The sequence below is a fragment of the Tachysurus fulvidraco genome, chromosome 25, assembly GCF_022655615.1.
Source record: "Tachysurus fulvidraco isolate hzauxx_2018 chromosome 25, HZAU_PFXX_2.0, whole genome shotgun sequence".
In the NCBI taxonomy this organism is placed as follows: Eukaryota; Metazoa; Chordata; class Actinopteri; order Siluriformes; family Bagridae; genus Tachysurus; species Tachysurus fulvidraco.
This window is the reverse complement of record NC_062542.1, coordinates 2917330-2928940: the sequence shown is the minus strand read 5'-3', so window position 1 is coordinate 2928940 and position 11611 is coordinate 2917330. Positions and strand designations below refer to the sequence as shown.

The 11611-nt window shown below is 43.1% G+C and overlaps 1 protein-coding gene across 2 annotated transcripts in view; it reads left to right on the top strand.

Annotated features, from left to right (window-relative positions):
• Window positions 1–237: 237 nt before the first annotated feature.
• Window positions 238–11611, top strand: part of ext1a (exostosin glycosyltransferase 1a) — a 55555-nt gene continuing 44181 nt past the window's right edge. Inside the window, exon 1 of one of the 2 annotated variants that reach the window (XM_027157649.2) lies at window positions 238–1995. In XM_027157649.2, the coding sequence (XP_027013450.1) occupies window positions 1067–1995 (929 nt within the window). In that variant the 5' untranslated portion in view covers window positions 238–1066. The remainder of the gene's footprint in view (window positions 1996–11611) is intronic. The other variant, XM_027157648.2, reaches the window with a different exon arrangement.

The window sequence follows — 11611 nt, the reverse complement described above, 5'->3', positions numbered from 1 at the left end:
TAAAATAATATAATAATAAGAAGAAGAAGAAGAAAAAGAACGACAACAACAACAACATACAATAATAATAGTAATAATAGTAATAATAGTAATAGTAATAATACTACTACTACTACTACTAATAATAATAATTATTATTATTGTTTACTTTTTATAACGCATTTGTTACCGGTGGCGAACGGGTGCTGGTGAAGCCCCGCCCCTCGCGGAAGTGACGCTAGCCAATGAGAACGCCGGGTAAGAACGTCACGTCAGCAGACGTCGTGCGCGGATTGGTATGCTAGCTACATTGAAACAATCCGAACAACTGAAGCGCTCCAACATTTTCTCCTTTTTGTAGCGCCGCAGCGCTTCACGGCGCTTTTATCCCCGTCTCGGGCTTTCAGCTGGTTTACCGGAACACTTCCAGAGACGGTAAAGCGGAGAGCGCGAGAACTTGTCGGTGTGTAAGTTTACCTCACGTTACTTTAAAGTCGGCGGTATTAAAGGCGAGTGTGTAGCGGCGCTCGCGCACAACTACCGGATTGTTTTCTCTCGGAAATGTGTAGAAATGTGTAGAAATGTGTAGAATCGGTTCGGATTAAACCGGACGTGGGTTCGGTTTTACAGTCCGTGTGTCTCTGTCTAATGAAAAAAACCCCAAAACTAAACAATAAGGCTCGAATAACATTGAATAACAATCAGCTGTGTGGACCTGCAGCGATGGTGAAGGTTCTCCACTGGTTTTCTTCTCCTTCATGGACTTTTCCCATTTGTTTTCATAAGAAGTCGGTCATCTGATAAGCGACCCTTCTGAAGCATGGTTCTGTGCCTCATAATCGTGCAATCCGACACTGATTCAGATTAAAGTCCATTGAAGTGAAGCTACACGTTGAAGAGAGGAGGTAAGTGGATGGTAAGTAAAAAGTCGCCCACATGCTCTGGCTTTGGGAACTGGATCAGAAAAGCATTGAACCCTTGCAGGCTGGTGGAAGATGGCTGTGCTTCCCGGTAGGAGCGGGTGAGAGCGGAACCTTAGGGCGCATTGGATCTATCGATAAAGATCTCGACCCGGACCGGAGGACACATGCAGGCCAAAAAGCGGTATTTCATCTTGTTCTCCGCCAGTGCCTGCCTCGTGCTGCTGCTCTACCTCGGTGGGGTGCAGATCGTCAAAAGAAGCCCAGGCGGCGACGGCCGGCATGGCCCGGAATCTCGCTGGCCCAGATTTGTCGAGCACCTCCAACCTTTCCTTACGTCGGATCGCACGTTAAACGAGGACGGCGTCCGGACCTCACCGAGAGACAAAAGGGATGCCATCACTGGCATATACAGGGGTCGGATGTGCCGCATGGACTCGTGTTTTGACTTTTCATTGTGCAGGAAGAACGGTTTCAAAGTTTACGTTTACCCTCAGGAGAAGGGCGAGAAGATTTCCGAGAGCTACCAGAACATTTTGGCTTCGATCGAGGCTTCGAGGTTTTACACGTCCGACCCGGGACAGGCTTGCTTGTTTGTTCTTAATCTGGACACCCTGGACCGAGACCAGTTGTCCCCACAGTATGTCCACAATCTAAAAGCAAAGATCCAGAACTTGAATCTATGGAACGACGGTAGGAACCACCTGATCTTCAATTTGTACTCTGGGACGTGGCCAAATTACACGGAGGACTTGGGTTTCGACATCGGCCAGGCCATGTTGGCCAAGGCCAGCATCAGCACGGAGAACTTCAGGCCCAAATTTGACGTTTCCATTCCTCTGTTCTCTAAAGATCACCCACGGACAGGAGGGGAGAGGGGGTACATGAAGTACAACTCCATCCCACCCTTTAGGAAGTACATGCTGGTATTTAAGGGGAAGCGCTATCTAACCGGGATTGGTTCGGATACGAGGAACGCTCTGTACCACGTTCACAATTCGGAGGACGTGGTCCTGCTCACCACCTGCAAGCACGGCAAAGACTGGCAGAAGCACAAAGATGCAAGGTGCGACAAGGACAACGCCGAATATGACAAGTAAGTGGACCTTGCTTTGAATAGAGTGTTTTATTTTAAGAAAATCATATCGACGGCAAGATTTCACGTCTGGGTAGCATGCGAACGCTAAATAAAAAAGATAATTTTGCAGTTGCTTTTTTTATTCGTAGGCAGCAAGTGAAAGCGAATCTGAATATAGCTCCGGAAACACAATCAGGGAGTGACTTCAGTGTAGAATTGTCCTGCTTTCTGTTCACGTGGACATGTCTGGTCCTGCTCGTCATTATGGAAAGTCGATCTAAACCAATAGTAAAATGTCAACGCTTTCAAAAACGTCACATATAATTTGTTGGCGTAGTTTTCCGTGTCATAACCTCCAGATCGCTCAGCTTGTCAGACCAGTTTCATCCTTTTCACAGCTACACAATGGCCTCAGTTTCTCTCCTGTTCATTCAACTCACCACATGTTTTGCTTTTGGATGACGGTGTCGTTCCTAATTAACCCAGAGTTCACGTATCTACATCATCACAAGAGCTCTGTTGCTTCCTCACTAAACCCGATAGCCAGGTTGTGGCCCGAAATGAACTGAACCTGTTTGTGTGTTTATTTACTTAGAAATGCTATATTTACTTCTCTGATATCTCACAATGGTGATATCGCTTATTATCTTTGATGATTACTAAACCGTCTGTGCGTGACATTAATATCCGTCCCAGTTTCCTCACAGCGACACGTTCTTTAGACGGCGTTTAAAAAATAGCGCTTTTAAATTTGTTTAAATTACGTTCCAGTTATGACATGTGAGTGTCTGAGTGTGTGATTGTGTGTGTGTGTGTGTTCGTGTGAGTGTGTTTTAACTGAAGTCCTCCTTGCTCTTATTCCGAATCGTCCTTTCTGTACCGCTCCAGTTTTCACAATATTGCATAAATCAAAGGTACAAAACGCAACTTTGTGCAAGTCTTCTTGATTTTTTTTTTCTGTAACACTTTCTCTTTTCGTTAAAATGCTACATAATATAGAACTTTAATATGAAGATTTCTCTACGTGACCCGATTATTCGAGATCGTAAACCGACACGTTATACACAGCCGAGGTTTGTACGTGTGGGAGACTTTTGTCATTGCAGAAATCCAGATGTACGTTTCGATCCGTTTCAAAGGAGCCAGAGGTGACGGTAGGGGACGAGGAGAAGGACGTCATGCAGTTTACAGGAAAAGGAAAGTGTGTTGAAAACATGTTCGTTTTAAACAGAGACTTTGGACAAGCGCAGGACAAGACAGGACAGGACGGTGTTTATAGGTACAGCAGCTGTTCAGTATCCAGGTGAGACCACTGGCTGAAATAAGAATGAAGCTGGTTTTGTTCTGTCTGGATCGTGAACGCACCAAACATCACACCCACAACATCAGATTTGATCTCTGTACATAGAAGCACATGTGTAATCTTTCCATGGGAAAAATTCTAACACTTTGGAATACCATACAGCCGTCTCGCAGTCTCTCAGAGCCACAAAGCACTGTGAGTATTACCCCCACTCTATGCCCCAGGCCGTTCTGATGGATTAACACAGACAATACCAATGGTGCCAGTTTGAGGGGAGGGGTTTGGGGGCGACTGGGTCGTCAACCGCAGACGCCGGTCTACGCAGACGCTTACCACACAGCAGTCCGTCAGCGTGAGTAACCGCTTCCTGTGTGACCCGGGTGCGACCTCACACCCTGGCGGCCTGACCTCAGACTCGAGTCTCCTACCGGCATGCTGTCGCCGAAACACGCCGAGATGTTCACATGCCACGCACAGCAGCCACGATGTAAATGCATCAACCACGGTGACGCATCACAGCTGTTCTGTCATGACCTTCTGTCTCCTTTTTATGACCGTTCACTTTCAAAATGAAAACGTATTATTCATTTATGCAGCGAGGCAGAAATCACTTTAAAAAAAACAACCCAATTTTATTAGATAGAAGTAACCGATTTTAGTGTACTGTAGTAAAAGTGCAAATAGAAGACGGATTTGAAGCAAATTTGTTTATTTTTTACCTTTAGATTGTTCCTTATTTTACAAAAATGTATTGCAAAATTTTTAATTGTTGATTTAAAGACCTTTTGATTCCTGTACTGAAGCTACAAAAAAAAAGACATTTAATTGATTTCATTTGACTTTATTTAATTGTAACTTTTTAATTTAGGAAAAAGGAAAACATGTTAATATTTTAACATTTTACAATTTTAAGTAGAATGTAAAAAAATATAAAAAATCTTAACAAAAAGACTTCTATTTTGACGATGTTGCAGAAAAGACTATTGAAACAAATCACATCATATTATTTATATCATTCAATTAAGCTGCTCACTTTCCAAGTATATTTAGCTGCTCGTTTATTAGTTTTCATGACTGGTTGTTGATATGAACAGCTGGTCACTTCGTGTGTTGTCTCTGATCCAATAGCTATCTGATTTGTTAAAACTGTCCCATTTACATCAGGCCACATAAACGCGATCTTTCTACTCCCGCCCAAAATGATAATATATTCTACCTCATTTCTGGGGTAATTGAAATGGAACACACTTTGGTGTATGCGGTTGCTACAAAAATACAGCGTTTACTGTTTGCTGCATTTTAGCTGGTGGCAGCAAACCGTTTTAAGACCCGACGAGACTCCTGGGTGAAAGATTTTCACACTTGCGAGTGACGTACTTCCGTTTGGGAGGAGTATAGCGCTGACGGATGTGGCTTGAACAACCACATGCATTTACATTTACATTACATTTACAGCATTTAGCAGATGCCCTTATCCAGAGCGACTTACATTTTTATCTCATTTTTATACAACTGAGCAATTGAGAGTTAAGGGGCCCAGCAGTGGCAGCTTGGTGGACGTAGGAATCGAACTCACAACCTTCCGATTGGTAGCCCAACATTTTAACCACTAGGCTACCACATGCCTGTCCAGTTGCCTTACCATTTACACCTGTCCAGTTTCATCTGAAACGCATCCCAGACCACCTCCTGAAGGGGTTCGAGCGCTCGGATTTATATCCGTCTCGAAAACGTTTCGGAGGGCATTTAGACCTGGTCTTTTTATCATCGGATAGCTATCTGATCACAGAAAACGCAGGAAGTGACCAGGTGTAAAAAGCCCCTAAAAAACTCCAGTTAGATTTAATTAGACAAATATCAATAATTTATCGTAGCTCTTTTGAATCCTCCAATAACATGAAGTACGGTTTCTTTGTTTCAGTGGTGAAATTTCCTCGTATTGGTCATCTCCTAGTGTTAATTTTTTTTTTAGCTCTAACCTCAGATTGACTTTTAAATTGTTCACAACAGCTTGTCAAAGTCTTTCAGTGACTAAGCTTTTCAATGTGCTCTTTTCTTTCTTTCTTTTTTTTTTTTGAGAAAGCTTTTAAATGTTTTTTTCCCCCACCTCCCCCTGCCGTCATGTGTCTTCGTGCTCGCACGCTGTGTGTATTATAATTAGTCTGAATTAGTCATTCAGCAACACATTAGTCTGCCGAGATGTTTTCGACGTCTTTCATGCCAAAATTCATCGCATCTCAATCGCGGTGGTGTGGCAAGAACTCTAATGTGGCTCATTAAAGTCTCAGATCTTGAGGGGAAATAAGGTTATGTCCCGAACAAAAGCATTTTGTTTCTCTTTTTCTAGTGAAGTAACATTAATAATTTCGAAACATTTCATTTCAGACTAATTTAATTTGTCACTTTAAGCTGATTTAGCCTAATTAGTAGCTAGCCGGCGCACCGACTGGTAATTAAAGAAGTCGTCGTCTACATAAATTAGCATGGCGCTAACGTCTGGCGCTAAACGAACGGTACGGTGCGTTCTCCTTAATTTAGACTCTGGGATTTTAAAGTTTCATTGCATAATTAAAGGTTTGCTTTGTTTCCTAAAAGAGAAAACTCTCTGTCGAACCTGTATTGTAGGAACCTTGTCCTCCAGATAGATGACTAAAGGGGACTTTTTAGCTATGGTTGCTTAGATGGTTGATGGTTCCAGCTTTGTTGTTAGGGTTTACAAATTCCCCTTTTCCACAGAGGCAGTTCGAGTGCTGGTTCGGAGCCTAATTTAGAACCAGTTCTTTCTGTTTCGACCGCCAAAGCACCGGCTCTGAACCAGGAAAAGTGGTTCTTAAGTAGCATCAAAACGTTGCTGGTCTTAAAAACCGCTTGCGTCTGGGGCTGTGGGCGGGGCTACTGTTAGCGCATTTGATAATGTACCTTAAGTATACTAATGTTTAATACACTTTTACTTTACCGCAATATGATACATTATCAGCACACATGATGGTAGGTAGCTACATGCTAAGGCTAACTTTTTCTGTGTTGATGAAAAAATAATGTTATGTTAGCTGCGCTAACATTGCTGGGACACGTGACACATATACAGTGACGTCACACTCGGCCCTGTGATGGCTCTCTAGCCGGTGGAAAGGCAAACCGGTTCTTAGAAGGTTCGCCAGTGGAACCAACTTTGAACCAGCACCAGCGCTAGCTCTGAACCAGCACTCGGTACTTTTTGGTGGAAAAGGGGTAATAGAGAATGATTATTAGGTTCCACAAGGTTGACAAACTGAAGAATGTCTTAGCATGCAGAGGAAAAATGGTAACGTTTAAGGATTTCTCCAGAGGCCAAAGAACCAGTTGGATTCCTCAAATGCCTCTTTTCCACCGGAAAGAACCAGATGCTGGTTCAGAGCTAGCGCTAGTGCTGGTTCAAAGTTGGCCGAAAATTACGGATCCGCATATGGTCGGCACCTCACGCAGCGATCTTGCGACTCTCCGTAGGAAATTGAATGACTTTCGGTTTATCGGCGGTCGTTTGTCGTGTGCAGTGTGAAGGCGGCTTAAGGCCTAGCGTTCGTCTTCTTGAGGGACAACCAAAGATCCCTTATTGGTTTAAATGACTCCACAACTCACAGTTATTAGGTTCTAAATAGAAGATATTGTTGGTTCCTACAACACGGTAAAGGATTTCTAGATGGACCCGTTTTATTTTCTGATGACCGTAGATGATACTTGTTTTTTTTTCAAAAAGTTACTTTGGTTTTGAACTGATTGCACCAACCAGAGGCAAATCTATCTCCTGATGATGCTCTGAAACATTAATACAGCACATCCTGTCAGCATTCGAGTACTGTGAATGATTTTTGCCTTGACAGGATTTTGCGTAATTGCTCCATGACAATAAAAAATGCATGGCTCATTTATTTCAGAGCAGGCAGCAGCTCTTTCTCTGGCTAACCATAGGCCATTTTCTCCTCCTATCTCCACGGACGCACCCGCAAACAGGCCGTACACCGGCGTTCGTGTGAACCCAGAGCTGATGGCTGTGCGGGTGAATTATTGATGACTGTATTTGAGTCATGTTTTGCGCCCCCCGAAAAAAAAAAACCTTTGCCTCCTCCTTTATTTAAAAATGTCATGTCTTATTCATAATAACAGCGTAACTCTCTCAGATCCTAGCGTTTATAACCAAATAGAGTTAGAAATCTGTTCTAACGAGATACGTTGACGGTTGGTGTTGGCGAGTTTTCCTGCCATTGAGATGGGGTAATAATTACGGACGTCTGCGGAAGTCCTGATCGATTTGTGTGGTCTTGATGTAGAAGTGGTCGTCATGATAACGGTACTACGTCTAGCCCGTTTTTACTCAAGACCTGCCATAGGTCTTGAACATCAGTAGCTCACTCTCTGTAAAAGGGATCTACTGGAAACCAGAGCTGGTACGGATTCTACACGTGTGTCTGTTTGCCTGAAGGACAAGCAAGAGGACCTATAAGGGTTCCTCGGATGCTTTGAGTTTCTGTCTAAAAGTTCTAGCTGGAGTTTAACTCGAACCTTGGGGAACAAGGAAAGAAGTTTAATAACGAACCACTTGAGAGCATCGCTGAATTTATTTATTTATTTTTTTATCTATTTATTTATTTTTTAAGGGTCAAACTGTTCACATATTGTAAGAGCGCAATACTTCTCGCACGACCTGAAGCGAAAGGTAATCATGCTAAAGGTTCCGCACCCGCGTAATTAGCGCTATGCGGCATAGCCGAATTTGTACGGCCGTTCCCTTTAGGCGACGGCTGCTAATTAACTTGGAACGTTTTCTGAATTTTGATTCTGCAGGCTTGGCTTTTGGGTAGCCTTTCCAGATGACTGTATTTTAGAGAGTTACATTTGGATGCTTCGCTGCGTATTTCCCACAATCCTCAGCACCCATCGAATGGTGCAATTTTACAACCCTAAGAGGAATCAGGAAAAAGAAAGATGAGAACATGGATAAGTAATCTTGCTAAACGCGTTAGAGGGCTGAAATTAAAGACGAACCAACAGAAGTGAGGCAAAACGATTAAATAATAAGTAAATGCCGCCATTTCGGGAAACATTAGCTTCTGATTGAGTATGCGGAGCGTTCCCTGTCTTGCTCAGTGCCATGTGTTGGTTTACCTGAGTATGTAATTATGCTAACGGCAGCCCGGAGCCGTCTCGGGTCGTAACGTAAGGCGTGATTTCGGAGGCAGCTGTTTTGCTCGTCTAATAGCAGATGTGGCCACTTTCGCCCCGACAGCGGCCGTAATCACACCCTGAGACATCGCGACGGATTTAATGAGATGGTGATACTCGAAAAGATAACAGACTGCTTACAGATCAATGCCCTTGCCAGTCCTGCCTTAGTGGGTGATTATGGGTAAGAAGCACAAGACGCTCTGGCTGCTGGAGGGTCCTTGATGAGGGAGTGGAGGAAATAATGACAGAAAAAGTCACCTACTCACACCTGTCTGAATTTAAAAGAACTTAAATAAAGGACGGAACGTGATGTCTCGGGCTTGTAATAACTCAATTTAGCCTCTTTCATGCATGGAAAGTATGGATTAAATGACGAGTCAATAGATATTTATTTAATTATTTACTATTTTTTTTCTTGATTATACTTTAGTTTACAACAGACGTTCTAACATGCTACCAATTTATTTCTCAAAAATCTCTACTAAGTCGTCTCTGGCGGGAAAAAAAAATATTATACATTCGTTTATCCTCCTATGTGTGATGGACCTTTTGTCTAATTTGGACTCTTGCTTTGTTTTTTTTACTGTTCTTTTAATCAATCTGAAGAAAAGTCCTAGTTTTTTTTTTTTTTTAACTTTCTTCCAAAAAGTAAACTTTCTTCCAAAAGTGAAACTGGTGAATATATAAAGCACAGAGAGATTTATTTTCAGTTCTAATGAACGAATCTGCAACATTTTACAGCACCTATTTTCACCAAAGTTCATTATCTCATCAGCTGAGGTTAAGTTCACCACTGTAACAGTTCCTATGGCTTGTTAAACACGAGCGATAGAAGGAGAGCGGAAATGTTAAGCTCGCTCAGGTAACGCTCGCGTAACTCTATCGCTTTTCTCACCGGGTCTCTCTATACGATAAGGGAGACAGATATAGCTTTTCCAGCTGTCACTTTGAGAGCTCAAGCATTCATGCACACTCGTGTGACTGGATGATGTTGCAGCTCAGAAGTAAGGAAAGCTCCGAGCGTTTTCAAGCCAGCTCGTCCACATTCCCGATTTGGAAAGCCTTTTGGCAGTGTGGGAAAATGCAGGGTCAACCGCTCGTCCCATTTTAAGTCCACATCCACTCACAAACACACACCGAGCTCACCAACACCCACAGAACGGCTAAAACCGCTGAGGCTCCAGCTAGCAGGAGGTTCCGCGGGCCTCATAGCACAGCCACAAACAGGAAACAGCGGTTTGCTCGATTTCTAAAACTTTGTTGCTTTTCCTCTTCTCGTCATTCATGCTTTATAATTTGAGCCCTTCTAAGACGTCTTTCCCTCTCGTAGCTCTGTCATCTTTCAACAAGCCAAGCTTTTTTTTTTTCTCTCTCTCTCTCTCACTCTCTCCGTCATGCTCTAGGTGGAAGAGAAACACACTTGGACTCGGATAAGAATTCAACATGACGCCTCAGCGAACCTGTCAATTCGCATCGATTCGTTTCCGTGGGCTGTTTCATGTATATCCCTGCATGTCATTTTTTTTCCCCTTTCTGCTATTTTTAGTAAAAACCCGACCTTTCTTTCGTTAGCGGTTTTCACCTTTCTCGTTCTTCAAGCATTCAGCAAACAACGTGTATGAAAGCAGATCGTTTGTTTGAGCGTTTCTTCTCAGCTGAAAGACTGAAAGTCTTTTATTATTTTATTATTTTTTTATTTTGTTATTTTTTTTTTTAGTAGTAACCCTTCATTCACACTCGCAAGTGACCGAGCGATATTTCTCAGTTCAGTGTTAATTAGGAATCAGGTACCCAAAAGCCTGTAATTCCTCCGAACAATTCTTTGGAAAAGCTCAACTCTCCTACCTTCGCTGGTTAAACAAGTTTTCCACTCAGAAATCAGTATTCTTAAATTTGTCTCGGTTCACTTGGTTTAATTCCGACATAAGATGCACCGGAATAATATAAAATATAACCCAATCTCACGTGAACCTTACGTGGAGCAGTTACCAAAAGACAACGGGAGCACTCGTAAGAGCACACATAAGAAACAAATGACGGTTTCCTCAGACGTCACCTGCTTACAAGACAGCTGTATTACTCTTTGAGTCGAGAACCATAATGTATAGCTGTTGGGTTGTATTCTTTAAACACAGCCGCTGACTCCTGACGTATGAGACAAATGGCCTTGTCCTCGCACTGCACAAAAAAGTAATCAGAAGTCCAAGCTCCTCCAGTCAGAGTCAATTTTTCTTTGACATTGTCAAGCCTGGCTAGTTAGAGAATGTACACAGCAGTGATGTAGCCTTGGTTTAATATGATGTTGGTGAAAAATGTAATAGCTTTTAGTAAGCAGCTTTTTTGTTTTCAGTGTCTTTATAAAGTGATAGGATGTATGAGGCAGTACAGCTCGAATCTGGTGGGATCTATGGGGCAGTACAGATCAAAACTGGTGGGATCTATGTGGCAGTATCTTTATAAACTAGTAGGATGTATGAGGCAGTACAGTTTGAAACTGGTGGGATCTATGGGGCAGTATCTTTACAAACTGGTAGGATGTATGAGCCAGTACAGTTTGAAACTGGTGGGATCTATGGGGCAGTATCTTTATAAACTGGTAGGATGTATGAGGCAGTACAGTTTGAAACTGGTGGGATCTACGATGCAGTACAACTCCAAACTGGTGGGATCTATGGAGCAGTACAGTTTGAAACTGATGGTGTGCATATGGCAGAACAGTTGTGAATTGATGGGAGTTAAGGGGCAGTACATTTCCGGACTGAGGATATGTATGTGGCAGTTAGATGCAAACTGCTTGGGGTATGGGGCAGTACAGTTCAAAACTGATGGGGTGTATTAGGCAGTATTATGGTGAACTGAGGGGGTGTATGTGACTAGTACAGTTCCAAGCTGATGTGAGGCAGTTGTGAACTGATTAGAGTATAAAGGGCAGTACGCTTCCAAACCGGTGGGTCGTATGAGGCAGTACGCTTCCAAACCGGTGGGTCGTATGAGGCAGTGCGCTTCCAAACCGGTGGGTCGTATGAGGCAGTACGCTTCCAAACCGGTGGGTCGTATGAGGCAGTGCGCTTCCAAACCGGTGGGTCGTATGAGGCAGTACGCTTCCAAACCGGTGGGTCGTATGAGGCA